At 36.6% G+C, this 18175-nt stretch overlaps 3 protein-coding genes across 6 annotated transcripts; 1 reads left to right on the top strand and 2 right to left on the bottom strand.

The window, feature by feature from the left end:
- Positions 1 to 608: 608 nt before the first annotated feature.
- On the bottom strand, positions 609 to 4617 carry LOC113494377 (E3 ubiquitin-protein ligase Siah1-like). The gene is made up of 6 exons (XM_026872694.1): positions 4354 to 4617; positions 2512 to 3075; positions 2089 to 2142; positions 1717 to 1930; positions 1319 to 1460; positions 609 to 1100 (listed from the first exon to the last, which is right to left on the bottom strand). The coding sequence occupies exons 1-6, from the start codon at positions 4392 to 4394 to the stop codon at positions 613 to 615; spliced, it is 1503 nt and encodes a 500-aa protein (XP_026728495.1). The 5' UTR covers positions 4395 to 4617; the 3' UTR covers positions 609 to 612.
- Positions 4618 to 7218: 2601 nt separating this feature from the next.
- On the bottom strand, positions 7219 to 11838 carry LOC113494342 (E3 ubiquitin-protein ligase sina-like). 3 transcript variants are annotated; one of them, XM_026872650.1, is made up of 7 exons: positions 11511 to 11836; positions 9991 to 10131; positions 9636 to 9692; positions 9348 to 9543; positions 8696 to 8837; positions 8065 to 8121; positions 7219 to 7760 (listed from the first exon to the last, which is right to left on the bottom strand). In XM_026872650.1, exons 1-7 carry the CDS (start codon positions 11540 to 11542, stop codon positions 7324 to 7326), a joined length of 1062 nt encoding a protein of 353 aa, XP_026728451.1. In that variant the 5' UTR covers positions 11543 to 11836; the 3' UTR covers positions 7219 to 7323. The 3 variants fall into 3 exon arrangements, with proteins under 3 accessions (XP_026728451.1, XP_026728466.1, XP_026728458.1); XM_026872665.1 differs by lacking the exon at positions 11511 to 11836 and adding an exon at positions 10735 to 11381; XM_026872657.1 differs by lacking the exon at positions 9991 to 10131 and having other exon boundaries at positions 11511 to 11838.
- A 1496-nt stretch (positions 11839 to 13334) lies between these two features.
- LOC113494362 (macrophage migration inhibitory factor-like) lies at positions 13335 to 18001 on the top strand. Of its 2 annotated transcripts, none has more exons than XM_026872682.1 (3): positions 13335 to 13572; positions 14615 to 14787; positions 17853 to 18001. In XM_026872682.1, exons 1-3 carry the CDS (start codon positions 13465 to 13467, stop codon positions 17929 to 17931), a joined length of 360 nt encoding a protein of 119 aa, XP_026728483.1. In that variant the 5' UTR covers positions 13335 to 13464; the 3' UTR covers positions 17932 to 18001. The 2 variants fall into 2 exon arrangements, with proteins under 2 accessions (XP_026728483.1, XP_026728476.1); XM_026872675.1 differs by lacking the exon at positions 17853 to 18001 and adding an exon at positions 16106 to 16732.
- The last annotated feature ends 174 nt before the right edge of the window (positions 18002 to 18175 follow it).

Genomic DNA, 18175 nt, shown 5'->3' with positions numbered 1-18175 from the left:
CAATTGTGCGTACTCGTCGTCTTAAGCTGCATGCAACTTCAGCAAAGAACGAATTTCAACCAATCACGGGTGACGGCTATAACGCTATGGCGCTGCGGGCCAATCACTGCACTTTAATCCGCCCCGCGCCTCACTTCATACCGCAAAAGGGACATGAAAAATCACTTTGCGCAGGTGAAGGTCAGCGCTCAAGATCCGTGCCGGTTTCTATATCTAATTTGAACCAAGTTATAGTTATTAAAATAACGTTTTATAGTAAGTTCGATATCCAACTTAATTAAAAAAACTCTTTTAGTAATCAATAACCAATTTTGTTTATTTTCAAATGTTTCACGAAAAATTATTAAAGAATTCAAACTCTCAAGACAACATTTTAAATTAAGGTAACATTGACATTAGCTTCGGGCTAACGTGTGTACCTACAATATACATGTAATAAAATCCAAAGTATAAAATAATGAATCTAGCGAGATAAATATTCAGCTTTCACACATAATAGCTGAATATTTAGAAAACAATATGAATTATCGATGACCTATTGCCATTGCATTATTATATAGAATGAGGATCAAAGCTATCATAAATTCCTCATACAGAACTTTAGAATCTTTCTTACATTGCGTCTGTCTTGTTCTGGTTGCGTGTTCTTACACGCTTAGGCTTCTCGTTTTGGTCCTCAATCTTTTTTATGTAAACTTTGTACGTTATGACGCCTTTGTTGACAAAAGAGTTAGCGTATGCGAATGGCAACACTGCGCATTTTCGCTGTTGGAATACCTTGTCCACGGATTCGGTAGAGGAGTTGCAAGTATCAAAATATGTGTATTTCCTGATGGCTTCGTTTTTATTATAGACGTGGATCTCGTAGTTCCATTTTTCGGCACTGTTTTTTGTGCCTATGAGTTGGACGGCCATGTATATGTTCCGTTCGGATTCCGAGACTTTAACATGGAGCACGAAGTTGTACACGCCCAGTACGACCAGGACCAGCTGCCGGCTGTTCTTGGTGACGTTCTGAAGCTGCAGCTCCGTGTCCACGTTGGTCTGGCGTTGTGACGGGTGGAGGCTTTTGAAGTGCCCCGACATTTGATTTAATTGACCTATAATGACGATGGAGAAACAAACAGATGGTTTATTCAGCAAATACGATAAATGTTTTATCTTTACATGTCAAAATTACATTTTAAGCTCGCCGAGAAGAATCGTCGAGGCTAACTCAGGGGAGCCGAGTACATAGGTGGAACCAACTTAGTTTTAATACAATTTGAGAAGTTCCGTTTAACGAAAACCTAATTATATTAGTACTCAGAGTACATACCTGTCCAATCGCAGTTGCCAAATACAGACGATAGAGGACACTTTTGCGGCTGAAACGGGCACTTTGCTGTGTGAATTTCCATTTCTGATTGTTTTACAAAGGCATTACAGCCATCTTCTTTGTTGGGGCATGGCACTTTCCTCTAAAATAAAACGTTTAGCTATAAGTAATTATGTTATGAAATTACTGTCACAGGCCAGTTTCAACTTTCAACTCATCTTTGTCAACTAACGATCAGCCCTAAATTTATTTTGCTATTATCACACGACTAAATTGAACGCATATTCAGCGGCTGACTCAGTATACCACATCTTTATACTATGTTGTTACTAAGAAGTAGCGAAAACTGCTTAAAGAAATCGTGTCAGATTCCAAGTAATAGATAATGCTCGTGTTACCTGTTGCGCTTTTAGTTCGAGATCGTAGTTCCTCACGTTGAGGATGGCTTGGAAGCAGATCTTGCAGCGCTGGCCGCTCCTCTTGCAGTTGATGCAGGAGTTGTGGCCGCGGCTGCAGCGGAAGATGCCCACGCCGAGGGGCGCGCCGCAAGTCGCGCAGTCCAGCTCGTGACTGACGCTCGAGTTTTTAAACTCGACAGTCGAAATACCCGGACTAAAACATATTTTGGTACATTTTCGTTATTACAAACAGTTACTTAAATAACTTTTATTTTCATCTAATAGAAAGTTTTATTGATCAATTCAAGTGATAATCTTGAATTAGGTACTTAATTAATTTTGTAATATTTATAAATAAAGTAAATATTGTACCTCCTCGTGGACGACCTAGTTTCTGGAGGAGCGGAAGGTATTGCGGGCAGAGGCCTGAAATCAATGGTTAAATTAAAGTTTTAATGAAAGAGGCTGCTTGCTTCTAATAACAGAAGAAAAAACAATGCAGCTAAAACGCAACGACGTACAATCAATAATATGCCTAAGAAATTAGAGTCAATGACTTAATTCTTCTGACAATTGTATTGCAACTACCTGTCTCTTTGTAAGCTAACGTGGCGCCTTCATTTCAAACCTAATGCTGATACGTAACTTGTTGATTCAGATTGTTCAGGTTGTGGTCTAGCGTAATTTCCTACACTTGATACGTCACATTTAGCTGTAAGTAAGCTTATAAGAAAAAACCCTGCAGATTGCTCTCAAACCTAACAAGAAAAAGTAAATCACTGAATCATTATTTACCTCCGAAGATTAGGCTGCTCTGCATTGAACGTGTTCGCTGCTTGAGGTTGTGGCGTTTGCGCCTGTGGGACCACGCGCTGCGAGGGTCGCTCCGGGATCAGAGGCCGTTGCGGAATTAGAGGCTGTGGGGGAAGGTGCTGTGGACCATACACCTGTTGCATGGGCGGCTGGGGGTAAGCGCCCTGCTGCTGGTAAACCGACTGCTGTAAATGTGGTAGGTTCGCGTTAAGCGCCATTAGATGCTGTTGAGGATACCCTTGTCGGGGGAGACCAGGGTTTGAGTACACAGGTTGTGTATGTGCTGTTTGTTGCACTTGAATATTAGGGTTGACTGGGTGGTTGAATTGTTGTTGTATTTGCGGGTACAAAGGCTGCACGTTTGCAGGTTGTTGTGTTACATGCGACGCGTTCGCCGCCGCTGTTGTGTTCCCCTTGTCTGGCAGCGCCTTTTCTTCTTTTGACTTTTGTTCTGAAACTTGTTTCATAAGTTCCCGACATTTCTCTTCGTAAATCTTCCTCTGTGACTCCAAAAGGCGCTTTACCTGCTCTTCAGATAACTTCGGCCTGGTAACAAAACAAAATTTTGAATGATGTGCCGCCTTACTTATACCTATGTAAGTATGTATGTATTAAATAGTTGGTGATTATTGAAAAGTGTATAATTAATAAGTAACCTAACAAAACGCAGTTTTAAACTCAATCCGTTCCGTACAAGATTCCTTTTGCATTAAACAAAATTTTGACCTCTCCTTCCGTCTTATCTTCGAAACGGCTTAACATTAAACTGTGAAGTAGTCCTTACTGTAATAAAATTATGACAACATGGCGTCGCCCACGAATACTAGCGTTGATTTGTGTTCTAGTTTTAGCAAAAATAGCATAGCATTTTACATAGCAATGCTGAGAATCACTGGATTAACACAAAAATTATTTGAAGAACCGAGGAAAAATATATCTATAAGTTGAGAATCGTGAATAAATTTGCGCGGTTCAGAATCTCAAACTTGATTTGTTTAGAAAAACCAAACACCATCTTATTATAGGGAATCTAAATCTTGGTGTGCACTGTGCCTCCTATACAAACACATATTCAATCATTCGACTGATTTATTTCAGTTATTGTTGTTGCTGCTTTGCATTTGTTTTTAGTAATGCTTTTTTTGTCAAGTGAGATCCGTAAAAGAAGTTTCAATTCAATGTCTAACATTCGCGTAAATCTAAGAAACCCCTAACAAAAGAAAATCTTAGTGATTCAGAAAAGGGACCCGCATTAACTGTTTTTTCTTGCTTAGACCTTCTGCAACACTATGTCTGAAAAAACCTTAGCGGCAATTCCTATCAAAATGAATACCAAAACCAATCAGGTAATTTGTTTACCTGTTATATTTTTAGGAGAAAACTTTTAGTTATCCATACTGATGCCATTGGACTCGTTGGTGTTTTCCCGATAATCTTAGTGTGCGAATTAAAAAATGGTTGAATAAATGCAACAGAATATGCATAGTATATTTTGAAAACAAATATGAGAACAACATCAGCAATAATACACTTTTAGTCTGCTATTAGTATGTTTATCAGTTGTCTAGTACTCATAATACAAGCTCTGCTTAGTTTTAGACTAGATGGCGTTGTGTGAATGTTGTCCAATGTTATATTAAACTAACTATAATATTATATTATTTAGTCCACTTTTGTACTTGCATTCACTACATTTATGATGAATAAAAACAGTATTTTCCTACTCATAACCTTGAAAATTATTACAATTGACTCACAACTTTAATCACAATCCTATATAAATTGCAGGTAATATATAAAAAAACATAGGTATTAGGTACTTACGGCGTGGTCTTTTTCCTTTCATTTGATTGTTCCGCACCCATAACTGACGTTTAACAATATAACTTCAACACATTGAATTGAATCCACTGAGAGAATGAGTAAAGTTTGTTTCAAATTACCAGACTATAGGTACATCAGCAATTTGGATCTAAACAAAGGCAAGTATTGAGTTGTACTGACACGCAACAAAAGATAACATTTCTCTTTATCAGCGATATTTATATCGGCGGTGATACTCTTAGCTCTATGGTCTGGATTTACCCGATACCGGACTGCCACGTGCAGGCACAGAAAAAAGCGCTACTATTTTACTGTTGCCGGCGACCAAAACCGAAACTAAAATGCACCCGAACTAATTTGACAGATTTTGATAGTATGACATCGCTACTAGCGCTGCCGTCAACGGTATAGATAAGTTTGTATTGTATACGAAGGTAGGTATGTGAAAATAGTTATCGAAAAGTTTTAACGTTATGCGCTGGTTTGGTTGGTTGTCTGCAATCTGCATTTTTTTTACTATAATTGCATTAATTAAAGAAATATAAATGTAAATATGCTTGAGGATAGGAAATATTCGTTTTTTATTGTATAAATATGCACTAGAATATTTATTAAATAATATTTAGTTTTAGCCTAGATCTTTTTTCCTCCTTTGTCTGTATAGTTGTATTTAAGTTACCCAAAGTGACTTTGTATTTAAAAGTTACAGTATAATCTCGTGCCTCGGAGCTTACTAAATTGACCGTCGAAAGTATATTGTATGACACAACTCTAGTGCTTCATATACCCAAGGAGATTAAGTGTTGGAATTTCCGTACCATAAATAATTTAATTGATAGAGCTTACTAAATCGATAGTTATAACAATTTTGTAAGACACAACACTAGTGTTACTTCTGGGCTTAGATAAAGTCTATATCTATGCTTCTGGGTATTCCCAAGGATTAGAAGTTTTGGAATCCCCCTAACAAAGTCAATTGTTTTGCTTTAGACACATTTTGCTTACATAATTATTGATTTATAATGAATTGCAAATAATAAGTAGGTATATTTAATTAGTTTGTAGTTTTTTTATGTTCATTATAATGATTGCAAAATAAAAAGGACTATGCCTAGTGTTAGTCTGCTGTTACCTCAAAAACATTGTTATAGTTTCATGATTATTGCTGATTACGTAATCTGAATTTCTTCGCATTAGAATAGCAAGTTGTTGGTAAGTTTCAGTGGTCTATTTTTAAACGTTTCCAACGTTCAAATTAATCCTTGTATCGCGGGGTTTCACAAACACACATTTAAGTCGCATGCACGGACACCTGACACCCAGACTCAAGACAAGTATTCGTGGATCACACAAATGCTTGGCCATCGCGGGCATCGAAGCCGCGACTCTGTAGTTTTTTTGTCGTGCTGACCTTAACCCTTTGACTATGCAGTTATATCCTATATATATATGGAATTGTTTGAGCTGTATCCATAATCTGTTAAGATTTCAACAGTCCAGCTATCACTTTCGGCGTTTTTACCTGTAATCGTTCATAATCATATATGTGCCAGACCCTACGTCAATGTCATCATCATCATCGGTCCACATTTGTAAACTGCTAGACATAGGCCTGTCCGCTTGTCCGCCAGCCCTTACTGGCCCCTACTGGGCTGTCAAGTACAAGGACTTAAGAAAAAACAAATGATGTACTATCAATCATTTATTACTTAAAAGGAAAAATGATTATACATTTAATACATTCAATCGTATAATACCTCCTATAACAGACCTCTTACATATAAACGAGAATTATTACTTTTACAACTATACACGGTGATTTTTAAGTCGTCTTACAAAAGCAGCCCAGTTCATGTATCCGACGTAAAATACCCCTAGGCGCGAATTTTTTTTTTATCATCAACTAAGATAGTAAGTACGAAGAAAATTAAACAAGAGAAATCTGAAGTATACTCTTAAAAATGATAAAAACGCCGCCGCCCGCGCCCCTCACCTTTGTTACAAGGCTCGGACCGCGCTCGCAACAGAGCTGTGTTTTTAAAAAAACTACGAATTGCATCATATTATTGAATAAAAATTGCATATAATTTTTTTTCAAATCTCATAAATACCTATTTTTTATTGGATACATGAACTGGGCTGCTTTTGTAAGACGACTAAAAAATCACGTAGTATTTAAAAAATAGAAGGCACATGCTTGCACACCTAATACAAGTCTTAATAACTACGTTACAATTTTTCCGAAGGTTTTCTATACCATTAAGTTTATCTTAAATATGAACATTGCGAAATAGTATTTTAGAGGCGGAACAAAGCATACAAGATTAAAACGTGTAACATTTTTCGAATTTATTCAACTTATATTATTTAAGAACTTAAAGAAAATTAAACCTTGTGCCGCGGGAGTTTCACAAATATTCAAGTAGCATGCTTAAAACACCAAACCTCAGGACAAGCATTCTTGGATCACACAAATTCTTGTCCTACGCGGGGATCGAACCCGCGACACGGAGCATTCAGTGGGTTTGGCGTGGTGAACCCAACCACAAAATAACACTAAAACTATATCACTTATCTTTTAATTTTACATAAAATAAGCTGTCATAAAATGTTCACAATATAAAGTGAACTTAGTAATACATGGTGAAGTATATTTTTAAAGAAAATATTTGGATATTTGATTAATATCTTCGCCAGTGCTAAACCCATGCTGGCAACAAGATAAATTTAATGATGCTTGAAACACATGATAACGCATTATTTAATTGCATGGCATGACTACAATAGGGTATTAATAACAAAAAAACAGTTTAAGCCATCAAACAGATTAAAAAAAATGGATACTTATTTTTTAATTTATACTGTAAACTAAAAAAGAAGGGATAATATTTAAAATTCTCTTCTAAAAAAATATGCCAAAACTGTCTCATTTAAAAACAAACGCGGTTGAAACGCGCCCCTCATGTGACTTCAGTTCCCAACTCTGCCTGCCTGATTAGAATCTGTGTTAGAATTGAGCGGTTTACGTTCATAGAGAGATTTAACGAAAACTTTAAATGTAACACTGCCGTTGTTAACAAAAGAGTTTATATAAGCGAGTGGCAACACCGCGCACCGCTTGCTGTCAAACACGTCCTTAATACACTCAACGTTTGAGGTACAGTTATCTGTAAAAGTGTATTTCTTACGACTTTGGTTTTTATTATACAGGTGTATCTCGTAGATCCATTTCTCGGCGCTGTGCTTCGTGCCTATGAGTTGGACGGCCATGTATACTTCGCGGTTTATTTCTGACACTTGTAAGAAGAACAAGAAATTGAAGAATCCCTGAACTATCAGATACACTTGACTGCAGCTGCTGACTACGTTATTAAGCTGCATCTCCTGTACGTTGTCGCCTTTTCGCTCTGTTTAGAAATAAAAAACATGTATTAATTGACTGGAAATTATCTCTCTTGTATATCCCGCTAGATGGCGTTGAATTCACTGTTATCTTTATCTGTTTTTATATTATTGAGTTTCACAGAGATCTACTGTAAACATGGCTTGTATTTTATTTAAATAAGAAACGGTTTCGACTCCGTTTGGACTTCGGTCATCATTAAAAACATACGAAAATTACTATAACACATAGCTTGTTTTGTATTGAAAAGGGCGCTGTAGTACCACAGCTGTATCGTGTTGTAAAAATTAAACTAAAAGCATCATTACCCAGCCAGCGCTCCCGATGGTATCTTTCGAAGTGGTTTGACAGCTCCTTCAATTTACCTAAAAACAATCAGACGGCATTAGGTTGAGGTAACCACGCTCAGCCCACTGTGCGCAACCAGTCTCGGGTTCGATCCCAACGTAGTCGTTTATATGATCCACAAATGCTTGTCCAGAGTCTGGGTGTCTTTGTGAATATGACTAGAATATTTTTCAAAGCCCACGCGGAAGCGTTTTTTTTGGAATATTTATTCAAATATCCTCGCATAAAAATTTTGATCAGTTGATAACAAAGGACACTTGACTAAAATAATGTAATTAATTCCATCAGGCAGATTTAATAGAATTAAATACGTATTTTTAAAACTCATCAAAGATGGTGAAACGTTTGTGAGTAGGAGCTAGTAACGCCACTTGTCGGTAAAAATGCACCTATAAGTGACGTCACGCGCGATTACCGTTTACTATTCTAATTCAACTTTGTTATGCAATAAAAGCAAAATTACGTTATTTTTTTGGGTCGAACAAATTATGTACGGGAAGGAATACGTTTTTATCTTTTAGAGATTTGCTTAATTTAAAAAAACATTTCAACAGATTAAAAATATATTTTTGCAAGTTATAGAAGTCTTACCGCTCCAAACACAGGTCTCGTATTCCGGATCAAGAGGACAAGTTTGTATCTTAAAGGGACATTCTCTGATATGCGTTTCTATATCAGACACCTTCAGGACTAGCTTACACCCATCCTCCGCATGAGGACAGTTGCCTTTCGTCTGAAAACAACATTTGATCAGATAAAACCTGTTCACGTAGGGTGGAGTAGATGAAGACAAAAAAAATCGTCCGCAAACAAATTTCGGACCGTACCAAAAGATCCTTGACCTGGATTCTTTTCTATTAAAGTTGTTCTTATAGGGGCAGCTGAAATAAAACAACGGGGAATATTTCAACTGCCTAGTTAACACTGCTTCTATGGTACCGGCTGGTGTCACACGGTTTACACGGGTACAGCGGAGCCAGAGTAGGGTTTCGTTTCTATCATTTCGGTACGGAACCCTTACTCTACATAAACATACATCTTCGACAGTCGTTACGACTAGTCACAAGCTAGAAAGCCCGACAACTAGTCTAACTAAGAGGTATCGTGTTCCCAGGCAACTGATTTGAGAAGGTCAGATAGGCAGTCGCTCGTTGTAAAACACTGGTACTGGAACTGGAAGCCGACCGAAATATAGGAAACGGCTAAGATGATGATGATGATGATGAAAAACACCAAATAATACCTGTGACACATAGTCTTCGAGGAGATAGTTCCTCATATCCGTGAGGGCCATGCCGCAGATCCCGCAGCTGCGGTCTTGGGACTTACAGAGCACACAGGAGCTATGCCCCTGTCCGCACTGAAAGATGTTGACACCGAAAGGCGCGCTGCAAGTCGGGCAGTTCAGCTCGTTGCCGCCAGCGCTCCTGTTGCGTTGTCTGTCATAAAGGTATAATTTATTTATAACGTACCGCCTAACAGTCGATGATAACAATGTTACTTTTCTAAAGCATTGCTTTTGGCTTCGTACCTGCTTTGCGATTGCTGCCTGGGGGCCGCCCGAGCAGACGGCGCCATGTTGCGTTCTCTGTAAAAATGATACAAGGACGATAGTACAAGGTTCTTATACCTATATTAATGTAGGTCAGTAGTTTTTTCCATTGTAATGAATGTTTGTGACTTGTTCATGCTCAAATGACCAATTTATATGAAATTTGGTACACCGGGACTTTAATTATTTAAGTAAAATATAAGTACTAACACTTCTGAACCAAACTTGATGTAATTGTTATGGGACCAAATGACAGCTATTTCATGTTAAATAAAAAAAGAATCAACGAAATCGGTTAACGGGACCTGAGTCAGAAAAAAACAGTTTTATTTACCTATGCCTTTGCGGATTTTTCACGACAACAAAATCATGTGGCGGCTTTGCATTCGACTTATCTGAGTAATTGAAGCTGAGTGGCTGGTGACTGTGGTGAGAGCTTGATTGTGCATAAGATTGCGGATGATTCCTTTGACGACTGGCAAAGATAAAGTTCACAGTGTAGTATAATTATAAGTAGTTACCGGCACGGAACTTGAGCGCTCGGTGGAAGAGTGGGGATCGTTTCGCGCATCGTAAAATAAAACGCCAATCACTTGTGCGTACTCGTCTTCTTGAGGTGCATGCAACTGCAGCTCAGAACGAATTTCAACTAATCACGAGTGACGGCTATGACGCGATGCGCTGCGGGCCAATCACTGCACTTTAGCACGCCCCGCGCCTCACTTCATACCACAAAAGGGACCCAAAAAATCACTTTGCGCAGGTGAAGGTCAGCGCTCAAGATCCGTGCCGGTAACTTATACACACAGCTTTTAATTTACTGTATCCTATATCGTCTTATTTACGTTAAGGCTGAAGTATACATATTTCTATAGAGAGATTTCAGTGTTTTCTGCAGTGTAAGGCACCTCGGGAAAGAGCTCTAACAAAGGTTTTCATCACGCCCGATTAATATTTTTAGTTTATTCAGATCAAATTATTTAAAAGCTAAATAACGTCGCGTTGGTTAGGCAATATTTCTTTTTTATTACAATGTTTTCGTAGATCATGAAAATTGTTGAATGAGACGGGTACTTACTTTGTTTGTGATAGCTTCACGACTTCTTTTTTTAAGTTCGTGTAGTTCTTAAGTATAGTCCATTGAAATGTTACATTTGGGTTGCGTTAATTTATGAACATTTTCGCTATTAACTTTTATAATTTTTCTGTTTTTAACTGGTTTTTTAATATAAAAATGTCTAACATTAAAAACCGGTATGATGACTGGGTAGGTATAATTGTAGGTTAAAATAAATTGAGTCCCACAGAGTCCCACTTGAACAATGAACATTCATAACTTATTAAAGACAGAGAGGAAAACAGTAGCCGGTAAGTGCACCAACACAGCGTACGTACGTATTCATCGTACATAATTACAATAGGTATGATTATATTAACCCTCTATTTCTACTATAAACTCTGAAACATTGAATTATAGTCGCTTTTTCAATAATCGGGTTAGGTATGGTTATCGTTTGAAGCGTGGGTCTCAATCGTACGTTTTAATCACATGCCAAGTACTTTGTATACCTACCTAGTACCTACATACTTAAAACACTCTGAAAATGCTCGTACTTTATAAGTACCGATTTCTTTAACTAAACTGCAATGTAGGTACATTGCAATGGATTGATAAAGAAATTACACAACACAGACTTTTCTTATCATTTTATAACAACAAACAAACACTTATGCTTTATGAGTTCGGTCACAAATAGTAGTAGTAGGAAGGTAAATTCATCGATTTAATTATATTTTTTCTTAAAACAATCTTCTAAACAAGGTTATAATTAATAAATATCAATGAACACTTACTTGGCCTCATCTGATGATAAATTATTCCCCATTGTAACGACGAGAAACTATTTTAAGAGGTACTTAATAAACTTTTGTCTGTTACACGCTTCCACTTAATAACACTATCGAGATTATAAATCGCAGGCTGACGGCGAGTTTAGTTTATATTTACTTCGTTTTGTCGTGTATATTTACTTCGTGTGTAATATAATAATATATTATGTATATTGTCCAATAACAACAGAATGAACACTGTGAGTACTGAGTAACAGCATCGACATGCGATGCCGATTGCCGAATGCCGACCACAGGGCACAGCGCGGGCACAGATGCCGACAGCCGATGCCAAATGCCAAAGACAAAAGATGAAAAGACCAAACCTAACTTTAGTGATGTGGGGATAACAACTGGAAATTATCGATAAATACCAGAGACTCGTTGCTTAGGTCTGTGATATTGTGAACCAGGAAATATAGGTTTTGTGCTTGAACCACTCAAAGCCTTACAATTAAATAATAAATGTCGCAGTTTTAAATAGAGATGCGTGAAATAGTTTAGTCGAACACCCGATACGAGATAAAGGTTAAGTTTGTAAGTATTTTTACAATGTGTTTTCGCATTAAATGTTTAGTATTGTCTCATTTTTACTGCTATATTTCGACGAGAGCATCCCCGTCACGTTGTAGTGTGTAAGCCGACCTTACTTCCGACATACCTATACATTTACTTAGTATTAAGCTTAAGTTAATCAGTTCAGTATAATATACACCTTAGACATAGCAACACGTCTTTATCATTTTGACACCAATAACTCCCCACATTGCATCGATTAGCAACAAATTGGGCGTCGTGCTCGTAGGCCACGTAGGCCATGCTCATGCAGTGGATTTCACTCAAGGCTACAGCTTACAACAACACCACTTGAATTCTGAAGACTTATACTTATCTCTCGAGCGGTTAAAATCGCCTGGCATCTTGCAGTCAGTTTAAAGGCCCTGTTCGACGAGGGAGTAAAACCGCGGTTTTATAACTCGTCGGTAAAGTTGGTTGGTGTATCATTGCAACACCGCGGTTTTACGTACCGACGAACCTGGCTCGCTGCTCGTCATGTTTGTCTTTATTTTGTACTCGGATTTCTGTAATCCGTTGTTCTTTAAAACCGCCGTATAGGCTCGTACTTCGATCACCCACTTTATGTATTGTTCTTGCCGTTTGGCTGTACACCTTCCTCAACATGGGTGCTTCTTAGCAGGACGCTTGTCCGAGTGAATTCGGCTGAGAACGAATACCTACTTCGACGTTCTACGGCAAATAACAATAACAAAACGAGTATAAGCGTATCTCTAAATTTAATAAAAATTATAAATTTCAAATTAAATTAATTAGAAAAAAAATAAAAATATTTGTTTTAAGATACTTTTGCGTTTATCTTTACAAACATTTTACGTTATTCAAGAAAAGCTTAATTATGACTCTTAAATATTCTTTGATATTCCCATTGTACTTTCATTCGTAAATTTAAGTACATCACTATTTAGTATTTCGGAAAAATCCCCACCATAGACAATTTGACGTACTATATTAACCGTGCGTTTCAGTTAGCAGTCATATAACATTTTGAACATTTCTATTCTCAGAACCCATCGGTACCTCGAGCAATAAACTGATTCTTCCTTCGTTGACATGAAATAAAAATAAAAAACAAAGCTGATGAAGAGCTTTTATTAATTTCCCTCGTATTTGGATGAACTTACTAACGCCATCTAGGTTAGTATGAATGACGTAAATCTGACATATAGGTATTGACATGACTTTGTATGACATTGATGCTGATGGTTGCAGATATAATATAAACAGTCTTGAGCCTGCTCAGAAGTCTTTGAGTTTGCAGCTGAATATTACGAAGAGACTAGTGACGGTGAATAGTATAAAATATTAGCTGATCCCAAGTTTCATTCCTTGATAAGCGACAATGCCGCACTTTAGGATTGAAACTAATGTTCCTAGGAGCAAAATTCCCGCAGATTTCGTTTTAAAAGCAGTGCCGGTGTTGGCCAAGGCCCTCGGAAAACCGGAACAGGTATTTTAAACCTCTATTATACAAGATTGCTATATTTGCTACACATGTATTAATATCTCAGTTCCTATAATAAGTCCCTAATAAGTATTTGAACCCCACGACTACTAATATAAGACAAAAAAAAAATGAAAAGTAGAAATGTTTAACTGTTTGTTTGTGTGTACTTAAATGAAGCTGCCGTGTGAAATGCCTGCAGTAAAATTTTAATTGTAACTTTATTTGAAAATATTGCTTTACAAAATAAAATAAATACATATAGAAAATGTAGTTAAGGGGATATGGGTGATATTCAGTTCTATGTGTCATTCTATCCAGTAACACTGTAAGCTAACCGTGACATAGTAGGGAAAAAGTAAGACTTATATTTGAGTGAACCGGTAACCAAATAATACAAGGCCGCAATACCAAACCTTGGTGCTTCATGTTGTGGGTTTAGGACCATTAAGACGGGCATCTGTGTCTGGTAGTAGTCTGGCAGCCCTGCCAGACTACAAACAAGCATTCAGGGATAGCTTGTTCGTAGTCGGGCAGTCCTATGCATGTGAATGACTTTCAATTTTACTAAGATCTAAATGAAAATAATTTAATATAATCAATATATTTTTGTACTCCCTTTAGGTAAGTTGATTCTTTACCACCTTTGACCCCAATGTTTGATCCTTGTCTAAGTTACAAAAATATATGTATATAGTAAGTAAATAAAAAGACAGCACGCTGTGCAAAGTAGAGTGCTGTCCAATCGCTGAAAAGTGCCTACTAGTGACCTAATTTGACTAAACTAGGTTTATTCATAGTTGAATTTAACGGCACCCACATTTACCCTACCTCAATTGATTGCTGAAATAACACAGAAGTCGATCTTATTGTCTGATTGCAGTTTTAAATGCTTCATTAGACTATTACTTCACAGCAACACACTGTCATTACTTAACTCATAAAATTGTTTGTATGACGTTTTAAATCTAAAATTTCATTACAAGAGAATTCACAGTGCAGTATTTTTTTCTTTGTTTAAATTAGCGTAAGTAATGAACTTTTTCAGTACTGCGTCGTGTCTATCATCCCGGACGTGCCGATGAGTTTCGGTGGCACTACAGACCCCTGCGCTGTGGCCAACCTCATGTCCATCGGCGCCTTAGGAGTGGAACAAAACAAGAAACATGCCAAAATACTCTTTGAGTTGGTTGAACAAGAGTTGGGAATCAAGAATGACAGGTAATATAGATTCCTAACTTAGATATGCAGTTATAAAATGGATAGATAAAGGGGTTAAAGGATGTAAGTTGTATGCAAGTATCGCCATTTTTAAGGCTTGCCCTAAAACTAATAATTAAAGCTGACTATTCGAAATTAAACAGCGATTGTAAAAAATTACCCTTGAAGAGGTAAAATAACAACCGGCGTTATCAGATGAAGGTTTATTTGTTGCAATAAGATAAAATATTAGATGAATAAATCTATATTGATATTAGAGTTATAGTCATTAATCACACAAAATAGTAGCTACAGCGCGGCGGTTATTGGCAGTCTGGGTTTTAGTAAAAAGAGGAAAATGCAAAATAGTAATTATGATTTCTCCATATTCCGAAGAGGCCAAAACACAGAGAATAGCGGTCAACAGAGCGTTTCTATAGTTGAAGTTTATTTTGGTGTATTGTCCCTTAACCGCAACTAAAATATTCAATTTTAAATTATACCTCGCAGTCGAAATTGCGGGTAAAGCTACTATTGAATAAAAGGATGTCGGTCAGTGGGTACAAATGGCTTGGACTGTGGGATAATGTGGTCTGGGAACAAAATATTGCTAACAATGAGTCGGTATTTACTAATACTCGTCTGGTTAATCGCGATAAGCGATCGCGATTGATTGCATGATGCAATTCATTCTGCGTACTTATGATATGGGTTCTTAGGTACTACTTTAAGCGTACTTACATTAGATTTTTTATGTAGCTGTAATAACAAGGTCAGCTAATACGTAACTAGAAGTTTTACATAAGTACCTACTTAAGGAGGGACGAATATACCTACTATAGGCCGAAACAAGCACTGGCCTAGGGCGACAGACAAGTTACGAACAAAACCCTACGAGACATCGCTATTTGCCCATATGTTCGTCCATCGCTAAGCTGTATCTCATTAACTGTTATAGCTCGGCAGATTAAATTTTTTTCACCATTCTGTTGCCGCACTATGACATGACAGTAAATAACAATAGTAAAATTTTGGATAATTTTTCTTACAATCATAAACATGATGGGTTTTTAACAGCCTGGTGACAGACAGACGGACGGACAACATAGCTTTAGTAATAGAGACTAGGTTTTGAAAAAAAATAAAAGCAAGTTGTACGAACTGAATTTGAATTATAACAGTTATATTGAAAATCCAGTTGTGCTGTTATTGTGGTCATACCTCATACGTATCATAGCCTAATCTTAAGACCATCTGTTAATTAGATGCTTAATAAATGGTTAGAAAACGGACGGTACTAGACTTGCATTATATTAATATTACATTAATTACCTTTCAGAATGTACATAACTTTCCAAGACGAGCCAACGGGAAATGTGGGCTTCAAGGGAACCACGTTCCACGCCATATTTGGATAAACATTTTATTATCATTTTAACCCTTGGCCTTGTGCCTTCACTGTAACCTTTTTTTAACACCTACGCATTGTAACACAAGTATTTTTAAAGTTGATTCGCGCTATGATGCATGCGTGAAAACCGTAGTGAAGATGCCTAAATAAATTTATGGCACTTTAATTTAAAATTATGGATTTTTTTTTAAATACTTTATTTTATTTAGTTTGAATTTTTGAGTTTACTCTTAAGATATTAATAAGTTAGCGTAGCAATAAATTTGAGAACTGTCACGCATATCATCATACGGCGCATCAACTAAAGTAATAGTTATTAAGAATGGGAAAGCCTTATTGCCTTTACCTGCCAAAGTCTCATAATATACTGAATGACATGGAATTACAAAAAAATAACAACTTATTCCTCCATATATTCAAGTTCAATAAAAAACTACAGATTTGACAGCAAAAATGGCGGAGTCTCATAAGGCGGGAGCTTATTTCAATTTTGTCATTCTAATCCTCAGGTCATGTTCGCACATCTTATCATTGTCGCTTGTTTTTTTTTCATTACGCAATAAGTATGTAACCAAAGGTCTTCCATTATCAATCTTGTTTTTATTTTGTGTCCTTGTTGTAAGCGAAATTATTTTATAATTGTTTGAAAGAGATAAGATTACTCTTGTTTTTTTTAAATCAAATAAATTTGTATTATTACACTTATTGTTTATTTTATTTATAGATATATTTGTCATAAAGTTTAATTTTATACAGAAAATGAAATTGGTATCGTACTTACACACTCATAAATCAATTTTCGAATTGTTGATAACTAAAATATATTGTTTCATTTATTATCACTGCTCATGGTAACTTCTAATTATACAGGTACATTATATTCCTAACCTGTTCATATATATATGCACTAAGTACATAAATAACAATGGGTATCAAAGAAAATCTAATAATAATATAATATAATATAACATTGGACAACATTCACACAACGCCATCTAGTCCCAAATTAAGCAGAGCTTGTGTTATGAGTACTAAACAACTGATAAACATACTTATATAGTTCTAAATACATACATATTATAGATAAATTACACCTACACAGAACAAAAATGATCGTGCTCATCACACTAACATTTGTCCTGGGTGGGAATCGAACCCACGAGTCACGACCTCCGGTATAGCAGTCAGGGCCACTAACCACTAGACCAACAGGCCATTCCAATCTTTATGTAAGCACTAGCTTTTCGCCCGCGTCGAGGTCGGTTATATCGCTTTTCCAAGAGAACTCCTCAAAAGTCCGCGATAATAACTATCCTGTTCTTTCTCAAGGTCAACTCTATCTCTGTACCAAATTTCATTAAAATCAGTTCAGTGGTTTAGACGTGAAAGCTGAAACAGACAGACATACAGAGTTACTTTCGCATTTATAATATTAGTAGGGATATCATGACTATAAATATTATTAACTAACAAGTACGGTATGTTATCTTGCCACCAAGCGCGTTCTGTACAAGTAAAAGTAGACGAAAGATTAACACAGGTAGGCAGTGCGCTGATGAATGAGTTGAGACAGGAAAGTTACTGACTGTCCACAGCGGTGTTACACCTGTGTTAATTCCATGTTAAGGTATCAGCTACCTACAGCGGTTTTTAATGATAGTATTTCTTGTTACAGGATGTACATAACATTCCAAGACAATCCTACCGGAAACGTTGGGTATAAGGGAACAACCTTCCATGCACTGTTTGGCTAAACAATAGCATTTCATTTACGACATTTTTGATATATTTTGATAGATTTTTTTAATAAAGATTAGAATTATTTTTTTCGTTTTTATTTCCTTACTTAACACGTTAAATATTGGCCAGGCTGTTATTTGCACAATTTATGATAAAAACTACTGCCCAATGTTAATATTTGTAGTAGAAAGTTACTTCCAACAAAATTTTAATGGTTAGGATTTTTGTTCAGTTAATTTAGTTATTAACTTCAAGAAA

Source organism: Trichoplusia ni, chromosome 1, assembly GCF_003590095.1.
Source record: "Trichoplusia ni isolate ovarian cell line Hi5 chromosome 1, tn1, whole genome shotgun sequence".
Taxonomy (NCBI): Eukaryota; Metazoa; Arthropoda; class Insecta; order Lepidoptera; family Noctuidae; genus Trichoplusia; species Trichoplusia ni.
This window is presented reverse-complemented; position numbering and strand designations above follow the sequence as displayed.

Excerpts from the sequence above, each read along its gene's own strand:
- LOC113494362 (XM_026872682.1), top strand. The coding sequence starts at position 13,465 with ATGCCGCACTTTAGGATTGAAACTAATGTTCCTAGGAGCAAAATTCCC. Across the intron at positions 13,573-14,614 it reads CCCTCGGAAAACCGGAACAG|TACTGCGTCGTGTCTATCAT; the intron begins GTATTTTAAACC and ends GAACTTTTTCAG. Across the intron at positions 14,788-17,852 it reads TTGGGAATCAAGAATGACAG|GATGTACATAACATTCCAAG; the intron begins GTAATATAGATT and ends TTCTTGTTACAG.
- LOC113494342 (XM_026872650.1), bottom strand. The coding sequence starts at position 11,542 with ATGGGGAATAATTTATCATCAGATGAGGCCAA. Across the intron at positions 10,132-11,510 it reads TTATCATCAGATGAGGCCAA|TCGTCAAAGGAATCATCCGC; the intron begins GTAAGTGTTCAT and ends TATCTTTGCCAG. Across the intron at positions 9,693-9,990 it reads AAAAATCCGCAAAGGCATAG|AGAACGCAACATGGCGCCGT; the intron begins GTAAATAAAACT and ends TCATTTTTACAG.
- LOC113494377 (XM_026872694.1), bottom strand. The coding sequence starts at position 4,394 with ATGGGTGCGGAACAATCAAATGAAAGGAAAAAGACCACGCC. Across the intron at positions 1,931-2,088 it reads ACTAGGTCGTCCACGAGGAG|TCCGGGTATTTCGACTGTCG; the intron begins GTACAATATTTA and ends AATATGTTTTAG. Across the intron at positions 1,101-1,318 it reads TGGCAACTGCGATTGGACAG|GTCAATTAAATCAAATGTCG; the intron begins GTATGTACTCTG and ends TCGTCATTATAG.